This window comes from Talpa europaea, assembly GCF_964194135.1.
Source record: "Talpa europaea genome assembly, chromosome: 12".
Taxonomy (NCBI): Eukaryota; Metazoa; Chordata; class Mammalia; order Eulipotyphla; family Talpidae; genus Talpa; species Talpa europaea.
Genome location: NC_140079.1, coordinates 73,329,462 through 73,349,821, shown reverse-complemented (window position 1 = coordinate 73,349,821; position 20,360 = coordinate 73,329,462). Strand labels below are relative to the sequence as shown.

The following is a 20,360-nucleotide window of genomic DNA, read 5'->3' as shown; positions in this document are numbered from 1 at the left end:
GAGCTACCCCACTGCTTTTCAGGAAACCCAACTACTCCCCAATCAACGAAAAAGACCAAAGCCAGGGCAGGGATTCCAGACAGAGGGGAGCCATGATGAGGCTTCCTGTGAGGCTGGAAGGGAAGAGTTGGGATGGGAGCAAGGAGACCCAGCTGACCCCGGAAGCTCGCAGATGATCAAGGCCAATCAGGGCCCATCCTCGCGCCCACCCAGCTGGAGAGTGATTCATATGTGATCAGTCAGCGCGCCCACCCGCAGGATTAGGGCATGTCCAGTGACAGCTCCTACCTGGTTGGCTGCGTTAGGTGGGCTTTAACCTTTTTCTTTTCCGTTTTTTACCTGACTCCCTACGCCTTCCTGTTAATAGAAGGGCAGGGAGGGTGAGCGGGCCTAAAGGGAGGCTGTCAGGTGAAAACTGGAGGTGTTTATCTTTCTGAAAGAAAACTCAGTTATCGCTGCACGGAGGCCCTTCTGGTGCCCTTCTGTCTTCAGAGCTGGCCCAACACAGCAGGTCACAGACGCCAAACTACTTTTGGGAGAGGGCCGCCTGGCCAGGGGTCCTTTCCACAGTCACATCTCACTGTCACTGCCCCCACCAAGGGACTGACCAGGGTGGAGGATGCGCTCCTGCCAGACTCACAGCTCAGCCCCCTCCCACCTGATGCCCGTGGCAGCAGTAGGTCCCAGGTGTGCCACCCAGCCCCTGTGCCCTGCCTCGGGCTGCAGCAGCAGGTTCGGAGCCTCCATCCGCATACAGGACAAAAATAGTGGAGGTAGTACTCACCGGCCTCCTCCTCTCGGTGATCGGGGTTCGGGCTGGCACTCGTGCACGCGCACTCCAGGTGCTCCTCCAGCCGCACCTGGACCTCTTTTAACTTTGGCTTCTTCCTGATGTATTCCACCTTGGCCACCTGCCAAGACAATGGCCCTACCATGAACATCTCAGCCACGCCTCACGAGTCATGAGCGTCTGGAGAGGAAGAAGTGCAGCCCCACCCCAGGCAGGAAAGGCAGTAGCATAGACAGCTGACCTCTGACCCTTCACCTCCTTCCAGTGGGGAAGGTAAGAGTCCTGGGGGAAATAACAAACTGCTCTACAGTATTTGCAGTTTGGTCCCGTTTCTGTTTGGGAAGGAAAAAAAAACAAAAAAAAACAAACCCAAAAGGTACACACATGCCCCTAAGGTGGTCTAAAGGATGAAGCTCAAGGTAGGAGCTGAGGGGTGTAGGTGAGGAAAGATGTTTACTTTTACATTTTATAACAGACAATGAAATAACAGACAATGTTTTCAAAGTGTGCTTTGATTATTAAAGGGAAAAAAGTCACAACTGTGGACAGGGTTTGCTGCTGCTGCATGAGGTTTGTGACCTGGACAACAGCCCAACCCCTCCCCTCCTGCCCATCTACTCTGGTGGCCACAGAAGAAATAAGAACAATCCCAAGGATCCACAAGGAGGCCATTGCCCTGGATGTGGATGCTGACAGGCAGGGACTCAAGTCCTCATGAAAACCCCATGGGCCCGAGCCACACTGCTGGCCCTATGAGGACTTCTCCCCCAAGGCAGCCAGGCTGGACTGACGGCCACCTGACAGCCTTGGTGCCACATGCGAGGCCCTCTCATGGTTTCCAGGCTATGGCTCTCCTTGCACTCAGAGGAAGCCAGCCTTTCAGAAACACAGATGAGGATGCCAGGCCATCCAGCAAACACACCAGGGAGTCCAGGAGAGATATTGAGGGCTCAGATAAGCAAAAGCCTCCTCTTCAGTCATGCAGAGACACCACCATCGATCCACTGGCCTTGCCAGATGGAAATTCTCTGGACACAGAACCACAAGGTAGACCTGGCTCTGTGTCTGAAATGACCCAGAACAGTCCCAAAAGGCCAGAAAATAAGTCAAGGAATTCGAGAAATCAAATCCCCACGGACCCCACATTAGGCCCTGGGCACCAGGACATTATGTTCTGGGAACACAACTTCGCCCTCCATATATGTATATGCATGCACGCACACACACACATGCACAGCATATCCACACACATACATGCACAAACATGCATGCATACACATATGCACAGTGTGTGTACCAGCACATAGTACACACAGTGGTACAAAAACATGGCCTATCCTTGGAAAACAGCCCCACCCCACACTCACATTCATGTATATGCATACCCACATGTGCATGCACATACACACACACTGGCATCTGTAGACATGTCACACAAGTCCCAATTGCACCATCAAGGACTATCCAGACTCCATGTGCCTCTCTCACTTCACCCCATTGATGGACAAGGAAATGGGATGTTCTTTCAGCACCTTATGTGGGGTAAGTCCAAATACCAATCCTTCTATGGGCCAGAGAGGAGCAGGGCTGTCACTCCAAATTACAGAAAAGGAAACTGAGGCATGGGGAGGCAAATGGTGTGAGTGGCGCCTGGCTCTGGGGACAAGTCCCTAACACTAGGTATATGCCTGTTCTTGGCAAGGCCCATTACTAAGTACCCACCACCACTGTTGCTTCCCTGAGTCCCATGGTCAACTTGCTCTGACCTCACACCTCTAAGAGCCCAACTCCTTGCCCAAACATGTCCTGAGCCTGGTGGGCTCTCCTCCCTCACACCCGCAGCCCATGCGGCTGGCCCACTCCATGACTACCATCTTTCCGCTCCTCCCCAGGTCCTGTGGAGCTGGGTACAAGTTGGCCTCTCCTGTACCACCAAGCCAGAGCCCAGCCTGCAGCCTGGCCCAAGTGCTCAGTCTAGGAATGGTTCTCAGAACACTCCTCCCCTCACTGATCATCTGGGGAAACTGAGGCAGAGAACAGCACCAGCCCTGGTCAAACCCCAGAGTTGAGTCATCTGGAACTGGAAGGAGGTAGAAGAGACTCAAGACTAGAAGCAGGTGCCCTCAGCTGGGGCCAGGTAGAAAGGTAGAGAGGGGGAGAAGCAGAAGGAGGAGCGGTCATTTTCCAAGCTCTTCTCATAAGGACAGCAGTCCAGAGCCAGGGAAGCCCCAGGAATGGGATCAGCCCCAGCTCCCTGGCAGCTGGGCTACACACCCCATAGGTAAGCCAGCCCTCAGGCTTGTCCAGACTCTGCTGGGGCTGCCGGCCGTATTAATGTTTAACCTGAGGTGCAAAGGGTGCAGGCGCCCAGCAGCCATGTGAAGTGGTATGTGGCCCTGAGTGTGAGCTCAGGCCGCCAGGTATGAGCTCAGAGGAGGGGCCAGGAGCCAGAGCAGTGGGGGCCCGGCTAGGAGGTCTCTTATGTCAAGAAGTGGGAGAGAAAGTTGTCTTGGAAGGCTTCTGCTCTGCCAGGCAACTGCGACCCAGAAGGCCCAGTGCCTGGGGTGGCCATTCCGCTTTTGTCCCTTCCACCCACCATAAGCCCAATAGAAGACTCTGAGGGCCATGCAGGCAGTCTCAGACTTCCTGGCTGCAAAATGGGACCATCCAGAATCACGGCAAAGGATGAAGAAGTACCCAAAACTTGGGAGTGAGGGATTCTTGGACATTCTTCCAAGCACTCTCATCTCAGGGAATCAGCCCAGGCTCTTAGTCAGGTGAGGCTAGACCCCTACCTACCACAGGCAGCTCAGGGCATGAGGGACACTCTGGCAGATCTCCCAAGGTGGGGGGGTTCCACCAGTGCCTTAAGAATGGGATGTCCAAGTCCTGCATCGGCAGAACCTGGGTCCTCTCTGGCTGCTGCACACCATGGGTCAGCTCCCTCCAGCCTCTGAGGAGCCATCTGCTCTCCTCCCTGGGACCCTAGTAGATGGGACAGGGGGCCTACCCCAGAGGCTGCCATGGCTCCCAGCTCCAAGCACCCAAACACCCTCCACATGCCCCAGCTTTGGCTGGGGGACATGGGCAGGCAGGCAGTGCACAGGGGGCAGGGCAGCTGTCCTGGTCTCAGGCCCGGCCCCTGGACGGCACAGCCTCTTTAGTCAACAAACACCTCACCTAGTTCCCTCTGCAGAGCAGATGCCAGGATGTGGGCTCCACTGAGACCACCGATTCCTCGGCAGGGGAACCAGGCTCATTCTCTACCCAAGAACTACAGATTGCCACGGGGGGTGGACAATCAAGAAACGCATCCCCCTCCATGAAAGGGCACACGGCATGGCTGCTGTCTGCAGGCCCACTTTCCCTTCAGACAGGCCTGTTATTTATCAAAGAAAAACAAACAGGGATTTATGATTGCACCTGCTTCTGGGTATGCAAGGATTCCAGGCCGTTCCACCACCTCTGTCTGGCCAGGAAATGGCCACATTTTTCTCCCAAAAACATGCCATGAATGTTAAATTCTCAAAAGCTCCTCCATGCTAGCCAAGTCCAAAGAACAGAGACACTGACATCCTTGGAACCTCAACTCATGTTGCCTCGCCCCTGGGCCCACTCTGGAGCCCAAGTGGGGGCGCGCACATGCCTCCTTCAATTCCTCTGTTGTTTTATGTCTCCATATCTGGGCCCTATAAACCAGACGTTCCCACCCCCCCACCTTAGGTTACCCTGCATCACAAACAACCAGATCATAACCGAGGACAAATCCACGCAAGAATATAACTCAACAACGTCACCACTTTATAGATAAGAGATGCCAAGCACAGATGACCCCATGCCCAGGCTGCTGCTGCAGATGTCCCCAGGAAAGCTGCAGGGGACACCCCCAAGCCATGGCCTGACCACTCCAGAGCTCATGGAAGAGTATTGTGTGTAATGAACACCACCTGTTACAGAAGCCCATATGCCAACCACTCGTGTTCAGTCACCCTGTGAGGGTACAATCACGGTCCATTTTATAGATAAGGACACTGAGGCAGCAAAGAAGAGGCCTGGACTTGGAAACAGCAGAGGCCCAGTTCCTGACTCTAAGCAGACCCTGAACGCCTCCCTTAACCAAGGACTTCCTAAGCCAAGGCAACGTGTCCTTGAACATGGGGGCACAAAACCCTAGTGCTCCAGAGACATTATTCCTTAGCCTCCAAACCCCACATCATCTAGAACTGAAGCCAATTTCCAAAATCAGACCTCAGATTGGCTTAACAGGCAGGGTAGAAGGAACCTGGCCTCCTACATGGTGGGGTCTCCCCAGGTGGGACAGGGCATCCCTACCTGTTGCGGGGGTTCAGATCCTGGCTGCCCAGAGTACTGCTTTCTCTCAAAGTCCCTCAACTGGGTCCCCTACTTACCAATGACAACAGGACCCAAAGTAGCCTGAACTCCATTTATGGGATACAGTACAAATGCATCCTGGTTGCTAGAGACCTGGGGGCCTTACCAATTATTTTGGTTCCTGCTCACAGAATGGCCTGAAATACAATGGCAGTCCCAAACTTCCACTGTCCAGGGTTTCTCCCACTAGCAGTGACAGCCTGAATTCTGTTCCTCCACCCTCACCCCCACAGCCAGCCTATTGAGCCCAGTGAGTCTGAGACAATGGTGACTCCATTAGGGTTACAGCTACCACCATCCACACCTGATTCCAGCATTCTCTCTCCCAACCTTCTTTCACACCCTGGTGCTTATTATGTCTGAGGGACAGAGTCAGGGTCCAGGTGTCAGGCAGCATGTGGGGGTTCAAGAAAGGACGCACCTTTGGGACAAATCAGGGAGCGTGCTCAGCCCTGCCTGGGGCACATGCCACATGCTAACCGTGGCAAACAGCACAGGGAAGCCACCTGCCCAGGACCCTTGCCCACCTCTCCCAGGCCTGTGGCAGCCAATCCCTGGCAACACCGGCGAGGAGCCTCGGAGAGTGTTGGTCCAGGATGAGGCCTCCTGGTCTAGCGGCCATCCCGAGGGTGGGAGAGTCCAGCCCCAGAGTCCACAGGTCAAAGGCCCTGCACCTGAGACTCATGGCTGGACTGGGGAAAAAAGCCTCTGGCCACCTTCCATGGTCACAGAGGCAGGGCGGGCTGCCACTGACCCCAGCACATGCAGATACCGGGGCCTGGGGGCCACCAGGTGGCCTTTAGACAAAGCACAAGCTGGACAGTTCACCCGCCAGGGCTGGTGACGCTCAGGCTTACTGCTATCTTCTTGTAATGAAAGAACTTAAAATCAAGGCCATAAAACCCGGAAACCTAGGGGCGGTCCCATCCTCAGTCAGGACAGGCAGGGGAGCCACGCCCCCCCACCAGCGCAGCAACGTTGGTCCCTGCTGACCCCAGCATCCACTCCCACGCGCTCTGTCTGGGATTCCAAGGGGCCCATCTCGCAGCTCTGAACTCAACCCCAAATGGAGCGGGAGCAGAAGCAGCTTCCTGGCCAAGCATGGGGCGCCCAGGCTGGCCTCCACAATGGGCCTCCTGTTCCCAGTGACCTTTTGTCCCCTCTCTGCCAGAACCCCCAGTGTCTGGGGCCGGATGTTTTCCTGCCAACCCTCTGATGGGTGGGCAGGGAGGAGATGCTTTCCCTGAAGAGGGGGACATGGAAGACTGGGTCCGAGGAAGCGGTCTGACTGGGCTCAGGCACCATGTCTCTTGCCCGTCTCAGCTTCTCCAGATGACCGTGATCTTATCTGGCCATATGAAGGCCCATGGTAGAAAGCCCTCGTTCAGGTCAGGTCTACCAACTGCACTGCACCGAGCCCATCGGGTCAAAGGCAGAGATGGATCTCCCCACCATGCTGCCAGGACCCTGATGGAACCCCTGGCCTTGGGGCTTTGATGGTCTCTAGACCCTCTCCTCAGGATAGACCAGGGGAGGGATACAGGACTGCACACTCCATTCTCACACATGGGAAGGGAGAGTGGGAACAGTGGGGGCTCCTTGGAGAGCCCCATTTCATCCCAGCACCCCTGTACTTCCCAGGGTACCCTATCCCAGACACTAATGAGCAACTCCTCAGCAGCAGCACACAAATGTGGAGCTATTCAGTCTGGAGCGCCCCACCCTAATGCCCAAGAGTAAAGCAGCTCAGGTACCCAGATTCTTGGGGTTCATGAGACTCCCCCCAACCACATGAGGACAAAAGCAGCAGAGACTGGCAAGGGCCCTGCAGCAGGGCTGGGGCAGGGCAAGGCATCCTGGAGATGCACTGCATAGGTCTGTGCACTCAGGCTTCAGCTTCCTCCTTTAACAAGGAGTAAGAAATTGGCATAAAGTGCTGGGCCCAGGACCTGGGGGTGGGGGTGTAGTCAGGTCCCTTGGCCCACACAACAACCCCCAATCAAAGCAGCCTGAGACAGTGCCCAGACCAGCACTCTGGGAACACCTCAGAGATTCAAGGGGAGTGTCCACTGGGGAGACATGGGGCAGTAAGTGTGGAATTTGCTTACTCAACCCCCGAAGCACGGCAGAGGCCCAAGTCCCGGGTCAAGGCAGTCCCAGTTCTGGGTCTAAAGTGCCTTCTCGTGAGAAGTGGCCCGGCTGGCTGCGCTTTGTCCTTCTGGGCTGCAGGCCGACATGAACTGCCTGGAGTTCAGGCAGGGTAAGGGGATCGAAATGGTGTCTTGTCAAGAAGTGGGTCTAATTCAGTCTCAAAATGAAATCATACTGGGAAAAACAGCCCCTGGCCCCCAGTTCAGTTGAGACAGGCACGTGGAAGGTACCTGTTGACCAAATTCATACCCCCGGGGGTCATGTGGGACCCTAAAGTGTCTTAACCACCCAGAGCCAGTCCCCAAGGAGAGGAAGCTTTCACCCCCAACAGAGAGCACCCAGGACTTTCCAGCCTCTGTCATACCTCAGAGAGATCAGGAGGCTCCTAAATCATCCTTCCAACAGTCTTTTGAGAAGGAGAGACTGACAGGGACTATGCAGTTGGACTCAGGAAAGCTCCCTTCACCCTGACATTAGTCACAACCTGAGAGACACTTCCCACCACTAGGCCAAAAATTAAGCCCTGACTCGACTCTCGCAGTGATCTGAAAAAGCAGACTCCCCAAGGACACAGGCAGGGAAGACAAGTAGCCCCCACAGGTGCCATCTGACTATGACCCCCCCTCAGCCCCCAGCACCATCTTTGGAGTCACCTCAACCAGCTCCCTCCCAGTAGAGGGCTTTGCGGCTGGATATTGGACGGCAAAGACCACCACAGCCCACACCACCCTGCAAGTGGTGAGCAGCAAGCACATTCTGAAACAAGGGGAGGTGCTGAGGAGGGAGCCCAGAGGGTCCTTCCAGAGAACCATCAACAAACAGCACATCCCTCCCAATGGACTAGGATGCCCTATGTCCAGGGCCCCACAATCAGAGCTCTGAACTGGGGGTGAACGTCAGTATCTGGACCTTGCCTCACTTTCCTGGTTCTTCTGAGTCCTTCCAGGGAGAGACAGGAAGCAATGCTGGCTCCGAGGAAACTCACCCTCTCCTGCCACACACTGCAGCCCCAGTGCCACTGAAGTGCCTGTGAGAACCCTCCCGGGCCAGAGGAGATGCCAGCACTCTCCAACGACATGCTTCCACGCCTTGCAAGGCCCATGATCAAGGCACAGGGGGCAGACAAATCACGGTCGTCATGAGCTTTCCTTCCTCACAGCCCTTCCAAACAGTTGTTCCACGTGGGAGGCTGTGCCGTGTGTGGCCAGTACACGGGACACCAGACACCCACCTGAATCATGACCGAAACCCCTGTCCAGTCCCCCCCTCCCCGTCCCTGGGTCTTAGTGTGCTTGTCAGGGAGATGCGCTCATGGCTGCTGACTGAGACCTTAGCCACGGAGCCCAGCTGCCAGTGGGTAGAGGTCGTGGGAACCCCAGGGATGGGGACGAGGAGGAGGGCTCACCTTGACACTGCGGTGGTGGATGCGGGAGGGCTGGCACTTGATGCTGCTGGTGTTGCAGCAGCCGGTACAGCGCTTCACCTCCACACACGGGGGCCAGATCAGGAAGTTGGCAGACGTGGGGTCCACCTGGCTCCGAGGTATCTCGTAAATGACCGTCCTGGTCTTGCAGACTGCAGGTATGGCTTCCTCTGCAGAGGCAAGGGCCTGTGAGTGCAGAGGCCACGTCCCACCCCAAACCTATGCCCACACTCCACTCCCCACCCCCATGCCTCTATAACCCCCCAGGGCTGCCAGGCCAGGGGGCACTGGGTGTCCAGTCCAGGCAGGAGCCTTCCCCATACAGCTGCTGCTTCCTTCAACGTGAGGTGTTTCACACAGTGCGGGCCCGGCAAAGATGGGAAGCTCCCCGCACCAGAGTCAGCTATGCTGAGCAAAGCAGAAGCAAGAGCTCCAGAGTCAGGCACAGGGAAGGGGCTGCTGGCAAAGGGACCAGATGACACTGGAAGCCAAGGCACAAGGAGTTCTGATGTGGCCCATGGGGTATGGAGCTCCCCAAGCACATGGCCAGGGTAAAGATGGAAACTGAGGCAAGCGGGGCTGGGGAGCCCAAGAATCTGCCTCATCTATGCATCGGGGGCTCCTGGGGCTGATGGAGGATGGGGAGAAGCAAGGCTGGAAGGCTCTGAAAATAAGAAGGTAGCTGGTCATGCAGCCAACTTTTTCCCCATAGGGAAAAACTTTTTCCCCACAGCCTGCTTCTGCTGCAGCACGAATCAGGAATGAAACCCACACAAGACCTGGTCATTACCTTCAGGACTTGGAACCTGCAACCCCCAGGCATAGCCACTTTGGCCCAGGATGCTCTGGGCCAAAGGAGGGCTGCTTTGCTGTGGCTCCCTCAGGAACTAGAGCCAGAAGGCCCAGGCAAGGAAGAGGGTGTCACAGCAGGCCTTGCACACAGGCAGAGATATGGGAGTATGGACACAGCACTAACTCCCCAACCCTGCCCAGGGAGCTGCTCATCAAAGGTCCCCAAGAAACGACACCAAGGCCAGAAGCCCCCCACCAAGGAGGAGAGAGGTTATTTTCTATTCCTTGCCTATCCATCCAGCATGTAACAAACACCGAGGAAACTCCCTGTGGATGCCAGGGTATGACTGAGGGACAAGAAATCCTCACTGGACCCCACACCTCTCTCCCCATACACTGCCTTATGTGGCAAGACCATTTTCCAGGCTGGGCATTATGCAATGGCCGCTTGGCAACATCCAGCCACATGGACTGGCCAACGCAAAGCCCCACCAGCCAAACACATCTCCAGGGAGCCTGGTTAGCAAGCTAAGGGGCCATTTACTAGATAGAGCTGCAGCACTGTAGGACCCCAAATAAACCACAGAGCTGGAGGGAACCGGAGTCAACCCAGCATACTAGGAACAAAGGGTATCAGCACCCCACAATCAGGGCTCAGATAACCCCAGCAGCCAGCAAAGAGTAGAGCCAAGAGACTGAAATGTGAGTGAAGGACCAAACCTCGCCTTGCCCCACAAGTAGGGAGGGCATCAGTGTCCCCCTGTCCCCTTCCTCTGGGGGCCAGAGGACCTCAGCAGTCTGTGGCCTCTAGGAGCACCAGACAAGCCCCCCATTCTCACCCCCAAGCCAAAGAAAGAAGACTGGGCACTAGAGGTATAGCCACTCCAGACCACCCTAAGATAAAGTAGGGATGGGGCTCCATCCACAACACCTAGTCTGTACCTACGAGGTGGAGGTCAGGGGTGAAGTCAGGGAGAAAGGCCTTCAGTCCAACTCTTAGATACTTCCTCCCCTGTCTGACACAGGACAATCTGCAGCATTTACTAGAGTGTTGGGCCTTTGACATTAGCATGAAGGACATGAAACATATGGTCATAACAGTAAACATCATCTGGGAAGGGTCTGCTTGTCTTAACCATGAATCATTCACCCACATATTGCCACTCAAAGGCAAAAGCTGTAAGACCTATCTATAGCTTAAAGAGTGAGATTCACTTGCCCAAGGTCACACAGCCAATAAGTAATGTCTAACCTGAAACTCAGGCAGCTATGACAAGCAGGCAGGCCCCCAAATGGCATGGGACCAGGTGGATCAAACCCATTCTAGAGGCAGGAACATGCAGGCCACAACCCCTCTTCAATGCTGAGCCAAGGCCCTGAAGACCCCACTGGTCCTTCCTCAAGAGGTCAGACAAAGGGGTCTGCGAGAGGTACAGACCCACCCAGGTGGAGCCCTCAGGCAAGTGTGCATGGGGTGGAGGTCATGGGAAGGGAGGGAGTCTGTACCCCCTGTTCTGCAGCTCTAGCTGGGAGCGCTCAGTGCTCCACATGACGAATTGGAAATTAAACACGACCACGTTTTCAAGCAAGGCCTCCTGGAGAACAGGCCCCAACAAGACAGGGCACTTAAGGAATTTATGACGCTCGTCTCTCCTGGAAACTCAGCCCAGGCCAGGCCTGCAGCAAGGAGCAGGGGGGCTGGGGCAGGGAGATACCTGACAAGAAAGAGGCCTTAGAACTCGGGTGGCCAGAGCTGAAGGTACTGGGCCCCAAGCAGGCTACACCTTTTGTTTTATGGAGGAAGAAAGGGGTGACTACCCTGAAGTCATAGCTGGAGGACAGCAAGCTGGTTCCCCCAGAACCTACCTCCCTGCCCCCACCCCCAGGGCTTACCGATGCTTCTTTTCCTCCGAATGGGCACAGGCTGCTTCTCAGGTGCATGCTTGGTGGCACGGCCCCCATGGGCTTTCAGGCTGGTTTCCAAAGCATCCTCAGCCCCTACAGGTAGAAGAAGAAAATGGCAAACAGCTCACCCTCACCTGTGTGGGGCTCTCAAGGACTGTCTACAGCCCATCCTACAGATCAGCACTCAGATTGAAGATCAGACCACCCTTCTCCCAGACAGGCCATTTGGAGACTTTCCACATACACCAGGAGTCTCCAAATGTGCAGAAGATCAAAGACTCACAACTGCCAAAAACAATCCACTAAGCCTGCAAGGCCTACATGGGGACCCCCCAAATGTGGCACCCTTGCTGCTTCGTGTACCTGTGGGATGTCTCCTACAGTGCATCCTCCAAGGAAGACCAAGTGAGGGCTGAACCAGTAAGGAAGACCCTGAGGCCGTCATCCCTGTCCATAAGACCCAAAACTAACAGGCCTACTGTGTGTAGCCTGGCTCCTCAGACAGGGCCCCCCTGATAAGGTCCCTTGGACGGGGCCCCGGGACAGGACACTCAGACAGGGCCCCTGAGGATCCCCCAACGTGGACAGGGCTCCTCTGACAGAGTCCTTAGAAAGGATCCCTCCTGGACAAAATACCTCACAAACGGTTCCCCTGGGCAAGACACCTCAGACAGGACGCTCTGACAGCTTCCCCCCTCCCCCCCACCCTGACAGGGCCCCCAAATAACAGGCTAAACCCAAGGATCATCAGATACTGCAGCTGGACTCTTAGGTGAACATGCATCTCCTCCCATCCTTCTTATTAAACCAGCCCTGACGGAGCACCCTAGCCTTTGAGGGGCAAGGCCTTAGAGGGCAGATGGGGCTGAAAATCTGACCCCATCTGTCCTGAAACCAGTCCACTCTGGGGCTCAGCAGGGAGCACGGGCTGGTGTTCAGTGTAAAGCAAGGAATGGCCATGGCCTAAGACAGGAGTCCTGGTCTGGGTGAAGAGCGGAAGCAACTTGCAGAAAGAAAGGCACACTGCACCCAAGTAACTGAGAGCAGCCAGGAGAGGGTGGGGAGAGGGTGGTCCTTTGGTTGAAGAGCAAGACCCAAGAGCTGAGATCAGAACAGGACACCATTCCCCCAGGTTGGCTACAGTCCCCCAGTACACGTAACACTACCCATTCCTCGCTAGTGCCCCCAGACAGACAAGGAGCCTCTCAGGTCTCTCCAATTCCTAGAAGAAAAAGAGATGGGGTGGACAGTCATCTATACCAACTCTAGCAGCTGATGGGGAGCGGCTGTCTGATTGATGGTGGCTGAGCAGCAACCCCAGCAGAGACTAACAATGACGCGGCCCACCTCTGGATGCGGTAGGTCATACCCAGCCTCCATTCCTCGGCCCCAGACACCTGTTCCTCCCCCTCCATCCCTGTCTCCCAATAGATAACCAGCAGCTCCAACAGCCAGGAACTCCAACAGCTGTGCAAAGATCTCCCAATTTGCAGTCTCCTCTTCCAAGAAGCATGCCCGTGTGGTCTTGTGACCACTAGCTCACACCAGAGGTCCCCTCCTCAGCACCTGACAAATGTCAGTACCACTGACCCCACAAACCAACTGGAGAAACCTCACTTTCTCCCCTCCAGACAAGTCTATAACCTGCATTTGTTTAAAAAGAAAAACCTATACCATGTGTCAAGTGTGGATGGTAAAGATGTGTTCTCGTAGAATACAGAAGCCTGAGCAGAGCCCAACTTTTTACTTCAAATGACTCAATGTTCCAATGCCACTAATTTTTGAGGCCCAAAATAAGATCAGAACAGAACTACTCATGCAATAAGTATTTCCCATCAACCAACTGTTAGAAGAAGCATTTTCTCACAAAAAAATGACATTTATGAGTCATGTGCCAGTGGTGGCCATCTTGCCATCACCAAACCCGGGAGCATCTGGTCCACTCTTAACTCCTAAGAGGAAATCTGACATCGGCGACCATTCCCAGTATCTTACTACAGCTAGACGATAACAGCTTGGCTCCTGATTCATCCTTATGTGTATACAGCAGGTCCAACTGCCTCTTTACATCTGAGGAAACTGAGGCACAGAGATGGAGGTTGTGCCCAGACTCAGACTACTCTCCCGCCCTGACCCCACTGGCTGTCTTCATAAACAGAAGACAACTGTCCTCACATCTTATCCCTTGTGCTGAAATCTGAACCAGGAAGTTATTGACAGACAAGAGATAGTAGAAAGAGCTCGTCCTAAACATCCTTTACAGGGACCAAGAAGGGTGATCACTGAGCCAAGTCAACCCAGCTGATGGGGGAGCGGCTGTCTGATTGATGGTGGCTGAGCAGTAACCCCAGCAGAGACTAACAAAGGCCCAGCGGGAATCACGCCCAAAAAGTGCTCTCAGGACAGTTAATCAAGTGGTTTCCCTTTTGTCTTTTATGCACAGATGCCCCAGTGATGCAGAGCTGGAGAAGTCCTCCAGCATCAGCGCTGGTGGAGCGTTAATGGCCTGAGATGCGAATATTTATGGATCAGCTACTCAGTGACCAGGGCACTGGGCCAGACCATACAGGGAACAAAGCTCCCCCACTGCCATTCCAGTCACTGGTTTGCTCTCATCACACATGACAGACAGGCCCCAACTCCATGCCACTGGTCATAACAGTACCACAAGCTGGTCTCAACCCAAAAGCCCCATGTGAGGAAGTGACTCCCTTTACTCTCCACTCCTTAGACTCTGGGATTCGTGCGTGGATTCAGGTACCAGGGTGTCACAGGCACACAGAAGATGCTAAGTTAGACCTCGCTCAGTTTCCTCATCTGTAAAATTGGGAGGAGTCTGAATCCCACTTGCCAATCACAAACCCCTGCCCATCTGGAGGGGGAAACCAGCCTGTTTTAAAACACCTCCTTACTGCTTCCTTGGAGTCCTGGAGAGGGATAAAGGAATGACTCCCCCAGGCTTTTCCACACCCAGGCCCTCCCTCACTGATCCCAGCGGGGACCTCTGACTAGTCCTAACAGGGAGTCCAGGACCTGAAGGCAGAGAATTGACCCCAGTTGTTTACAACCTTCCCGACCAGTCTGTTATTTCCACTCTTCACTTCGGGTGGGAACAGGAGTTGGAAGAAAGACCCCCAATACAAGCTCTAGAAGCAACCGGTGCAACTCCTGTCCTCAGCCAGAGACCGTGAAATCCTCTGGTTCTCAGCTTCCACACCTGTGAAGGGGGGGCTGGGCTAAGATGAAGAAGCCCACTCTGGGGTTTGTGTCACAAAGGGTCCCCCTAGGGGCAAGGTGAGTAAGCAAGAAAACCCTAGAGGTCCCTGCTCCATTCTCACCCTAAAAGTTTCCAGACACTAGAAGTCCCAGCCTAAGAATCATATTCAGACCCCAAAATGTCTGACAGGTAGACAGGGGCAGGGGGAGAGGGAGATCCCCGAACATATCCCTAAGGGGGTAAAGTGAAATCTACCTGGAAAACTGAGGGGATACCCAGCTTTTTACTGCTGGACCCTTCCAATAAGGCTCAAGGGCCCAGAAAGCCCCAGGCCAGGAATGTCATCAGCATAACTCCGCAGAGCTGCAAAGCTAAAAGTGTTAATGGTGGGGGGCAGGGGAGGCGGGGCACACAGACTAGAATAAGAATGGTCCCAGCAGAAAGTGAATGGCCCATTTCCCTCTGGCGTCCAAATGCCGGGTGTGCTGGGAGGCCAAGCTCTTCTCAGGCCTGACTTCTGCAAGCCAGTAAAAAAAAAAAAAAAAAAAGTACCCTAAAACCTTTTCTGGGAGGCAGCCTCCCCACTTTCCCAAATCCACCAGGGACCATCAGGATGCAGGCGAATGTTCTCAGCTAACCAAAGCCAAATCCTTCTCCCCAGGGTTACACATCAAGGAACCAGATTAAAATCCTCCTCTGGCCCAACTCTGATCTCCAAGTGAAATTCTACCCCCTTCCCGATAAGGATCAGCCAAAGGATTTCCTGGGTCAAGAAACTACAGAAACCATCGGCCTTGCTAGAAAATGGTTTTGGCATGAAATGAAAATAGTTCAGGCCTCCCCACCACCATAATTAGGTACAAATTTCCAAGTGACTAGACCATGTGATTTTACTTAATTCTCCCACCACCATCACCCCCCTTTTTTAGAGTAGGTTGCAGTGAGAGAAAAAAATCTTCATTTCACTTAAATCTCTTCCAAAGTTCTGCCACCTTTACTTTGTTTGACAAATTCATTTGGGGCCACATTTTTACCAGTCAATGAAAAGGTTTTCCTGGATGTATATTTCACCAGTTAACTCATGCCGGCGTTCCCATGCCAAATACTAATTTTCAAAAGGACGCCACAGGATGTATGTACATCAGATCCCTTATTTTTCAGGAAGGGGCTCCTGTTCCACACCAGTGGGCAGTCACCCAACATGACTTGGCTGAACCCCATCCTCCAACCTAGGTCCCTTCCACCACTGCAGACCCCACCAAGCATGAGCCACTCCAGTTTCAAAAACTTCACTTTATACACAAACTGTTTTTCTAACGGCTTCTGGGCCTGACAATCAGTCCCCAAATAGCTGATGTGTCCAAGGGGACCTTTTTATTGGATCTGAAAAGAGAAAGGCATGGGCCCTCTGCAATCGCAAAGGCCGGGCTGGCGCAGAAGCGGGCACGAGCTTGCCAGGATGACAAAGGGGCCCTGACCCGGGCGCACGGCTCCTCCCTCGCACCCGCCGGGCCGGACACCAGGCCAGGGCTCTGTGCCCGGGGCCTGGGCCTGCTCAGCCGCACACCTGGCTGGGGCACCGGCGCCCTCTATGTGGCTGAACTTTCTGTGACACACGCGGCGTTTTCCTTAAATGCAAAAACAATCCCCGGGCAAGGGAGCAGTCCTCGGCCGCAGCCGCGAGAGAAAGTGGTGATTGGAAGAGAAACTCCTGACTCATCCGCCTGGGCTTTTATGGCCCGGGATTGGATTCTGACCTTTCGGTGCGCTCCTGCGCGGCGCCCGGCCGGCCCGAGCACGGGAGGCGACTCAGGGCGCACATACTCCCCGCCCGCCCGCCCGCGCCCGCCCCGCGCTCCGAGGGAAGGGGCGCGATTTACCTACGGAGTCTATCTCCAGGAGTCGCTGGAGGTCCCGGATGCTGTGGATCTGACTGTGTGCCAGCCTCTCAATTACCTCGCGGGGGATCTCGGCTTCCTGCAAGCAGAGCCACACGGTCAGCGCCCGCGGCCCGGCCCCGTCGGCTCGCGCCCCCAGCCGCCGAAAGCGCCTCCTTCAGAGCCCCCGAGGCTGCCCCCGAACCCAGCCCCGCCCCACGAGGGCACCCGGCACGCCAGCCGCCAGACCCCCGGCCCGGGCCTGCAGCCAGAGGCCGGGATGGGGATGGGGCGAGACCCCCCAAATGCTCTTTCCCCATCCGTGCCGCCTGCCCTTTGCTTTGAACAAACAAAAAACCTGACCCCCGCCCCCCACCTTCAAATTTTCAAACAAAAGCCCAGCACTCCGGCCTCTCTGCCCCGGTGTCAGTTACAGGAGGTCTGGGGCCAGGCGGGGGCCAGGAGTCTTGATTTAATAGTGAAATCAACATCTAGAAAGATCAAGTTGAAATGCGTCATGGATCGGCGATGAAAGTCACGCAGTCCTAACACTTTAATCCAGTCGGGGGCTTAAATTTCACCTCCCGGAACCCCGGGCCCAACCTGCGGGGGAGAGGGTCTCGTCTGGCAAACACGCGCGCGCACACACACCCACACTGGCCCCACCCGGGCTCCGGCCCAGCCGCGGCCCTAGCGCCGACTAGGACTGCCCAAATCCAGCGGGGCGCATGGGAGAGGCTGGCAGGAAACGTGAGGGTTAAAAACCCACCTCTAGAAGCTCCCGGGTCTCAGCCCAGACCACCCCCCATCACCTGGTCTCCCCACACGCCTTCCAGATTTCTAAAAGGAGTCGGGGGTCACCAGGGGGGGGTCCTCAATCACTAAGTTCCCACGACGGGGAGGGGGTGTATAAAGTCATTCATCACAGCAGAGCTCCCCATATTCGGAATTCGAGATGGGGTAGGGGGATGCCGCTGGCGGAGGGCAGGGCCGTCTGGCCCGGCAGGGGCTCGCTCGCTCAGCCACCTGTAAGCAGGCCGGGGCGGGTGGGACCGCGCCGGCCCAGCCACTCGGCCTGGCTGGGTGGGGGACAGGCAGCCTGGGTGCTGTGGCTCCGTCTGCCCACCCTGCCCTTGGTGGGCTTCTGGCCACTGCCGCCCCTAGCTGTTTATCGCAGTCTCCTCCCCTCCCCGGACTCCACCGGTTCACACACCCCCTTTCTGTGCTCCCCACGCCCCGATACTGCATTGCCCGCAGCGTCCCGGTTTCCCCTCTCCGCAGGACCCCGCGCCCCCCGAAGTTTCTCCCCACTCATCCACCCCGCAGCGCCCCGTCCCTCCACGGCAGCGACGCAACACGCTGGAAACTCACCAGACGTTTAGGCATGGCAGAAAATAGAACCCAGTTGGGAAAATTAAAAAAACGACCTCCCTAGCAGAAATCGAAATGCGCTCTGCAGAGTCCCAGACCTCGGGGCGCCCTGGCCCGCGGGCAGCCGCAGGGGGCGTGCGCCGGGGTGGCGGAGAGGGAACGGGCGCGGGGGTGGCACCCACCTCGGCCAGGGCATGGGCGAGGTATCCGCAGGCGAGGAGCAGCAGGCAAGCCCAGGTCCTCATCGCGTCCCGAGGCGCTGGCAGCTCGGCGGGGAGGCGAGGCCGCGGGGCGGGCGCTCCAGCCGGGCTCCTGTGGCGGCGAAATTCAGTACCATCCCTCAGGGAGCGCGGCCCGGAGGAGGGTGGCGCGGAGAGCAGGGAGCCAGCGGAGCGCGCCCGGCGCGAGCAGTGAGTGCGGAGACGCAGACTGAGCCAACAAGGAGGAGGAGCAGGAGAGCGCGCCCGCCGCACCCGCTGCGCGGGGAGCCTCCTGGGCCGCCGGGTAGGGGGTGGGGACGGAAGGGGCGGAGGGCGGGGGCTGGGCCTCTTCCTTGGTGCCTTCCCGGTGCTGGCCGCCGCCGCGCTCGCTCCCCAGCTCTGGCTTTAGGAGCGACCCGGCCGGTAATTCTGCATATTTGCGGGCATCAGCCCCGAGAGGGACCCCGGAGCGAGGCTGGAGCCGCCGCGGCCGCACCACCCATCACCTGTCTGGACGCCCGGCCGGGCCCCGGCCGCGGGCTCGCGCTCTCCCCGCGGGCTGCGGGTGGCCCTGCGCGCCCACCGCCGGCCCCGCGCTCGCCTCTGGTTTTTCCTTGCCGCCGCCGCCAGGCAGGGCACGGCGCGGCCCAGCACGGCGCGGCCCGGCGGCCTGCGTGCGCCCCTCCGCGGCGCGCCCTCGGCTCCGGCGCCGCGCTCCGCCCTCCGCTGGCCGAAGCCGGGCAGCGCCCGCAGCCGCGCCGCCGAGCAGCCCACGGCCCGCCAGGGGCCTCGCCGCGCCACCCGCCCTGGCCTGAGGGCGGGCGCAGGGCCGGGCCGGCGCCGCCGCCGCCGGGAGAGCAGGAGGAGGAGGCGTGGGCAGGCCCGGCTCGCCGGAGTTGTGCGGGCTCCGCGGGGCGCGCGTGTGGAGCCGGCCGGCGGCGGGGAGGGGGTTATAGCGTCGCCGCCGCCGCGCCCCTCCCCCGCCCCTCCCCCCTCGCCTCCCCCGGGTTCCGGGCCCCGGACCCGCACCTCGGAAGCGCGCGGGGGCCGCAGGGGCCCGGCAGGGCCCGGCCGCCGGCGCCGCAGTGAGCACACACACGCGCGCCCGCGGGCAGTTAGATCCATCAAATCCCCGCGCGGGGCTCAGCACGGCCGCCGGGGCTCCGCGCGCCCGCCCGGGGCTCCCGGCGTGCTCCTCCCTTGAGCTTGCCCACCCTCCCGTGCCAGCTGCAATCCTGCGGCACCGGACAGGGAGGGGGGAGGCCGCCGCAGAAGCGCCGCCGTCGTCGGCTCGCCTCTCTCGGGCCCCAGCGGCGGCGGAGGGCAGCGCCCGGCGCGACTACGCCAAAAAGGGCAAAAGAGAACCGGCCCCCGCCCCAGCGCTCGGGCCTCTTTCCACCGTGTGGATGCGGGGCCCCTGGCTCCCCCTCTCCATAAAAGGAGGGGGAGTGAGTGGTGAAAGGTGGGGCGGGTTTAGGGGCGCGTCTGGGGCACTCACCTGGCGGCTGCCACGCGCCCCCGCCCAGAATCCGATGCCTGAGGCGTCTGAAAGAGGAACCTCCACCCACATTCCGAGATGGGAGTGTGCCCAAGTCGGAGAAGGGGGCTGCAGCGTGCCTCGTACCCACCCTGGGTCCCTGCGCCCCCACTCCCTCGTGAAAGGCCAAGCCGGGGCCTGAGTAGGAAATTCGAGGGGTGGAAGGGAAGGATGAGAAAGGAGCGATTCGTGAGGAACCCACGGAGTCTGAGCCTCGCGCGTCCAGATCCGCAGGGCGCACAGAGCGCCACCTCCGGCCAAGGCGCGGCACGGAGAGCTACGCGGGGGAGCGGCGCGCCGGGAGGCCGAGGTCTGATCGCGGCTGGACCGCTCTTCCCCGCCACGACAGGGCGTGCTCGCCCGGGCTGGGTGAATTCCGCCTGCCTAGATCTGGTGGGATCGGCTCCTGGCTGCGGGCCTGGTCACCCGCCTAGAGGTGACCCTCCCCTAGAGGGGGCGCACGAACCCTGGTGCCTGGGCTGGAGGGGAGACGGGCTATACGACCCCAAACCTTGACGGCCGACACCCTTGGAGGCTGGGAGACTCCCGGTGGATGGATGGGTGGGTGGGTGGCCCAGGAGAATTTCGCGGGGCTCAGCCCTCAGCCCCGATTCTATGGATTAGGCCCGCGCCCCCGCCGCGCCTGCCCTCCCGCCAGACAAAGGCAGTAAAGGCGCAGCCCCGCGGGCGGTCTTTCATCCTCAG

The 20,360-nt window shown here is 57.7% G+C and overlaps 1 protein-coding gene across 2 annotated transcripts; it reads right to left on the bottom strand.

The window, feature by feature from the left end:
- Nucleotides 1–301: 301 nt before the first annotated feature.
- PDGFA (platelet derived growth factor subunit A) lies at nt 302–19,688 on the bottom strand (the record flags this gene model as incomplete). 2 transcript variants are annotated; one of them, XM_084250482.1, is made up of 6 exons in its annotated part: nt 302–357; nt 785–911; nt 8,739–8,926; nt 11,442–11,546; nt 16,551–16,647; nt 19,617–19,688. In XM_084250482.1, 6 exons carry the CDS (start codon nt 19,686–19,688, stop codon nt 302–304), a joined length of 645 nt encoding a protein of 214 aa, XP_084106608.1. The 2 variants fall into 2 exon arrangements, with proteins under 2 accessions (XP_084106608.1, XP_084106609.1); XM_084250483.1 differs by lacking the exon at nt 19,617–19,688 and adding an exon at nt 18,101–18,163.
- Between the last annotated feature and the right edge of the window lie 672 nt (nt 19,689–20,360).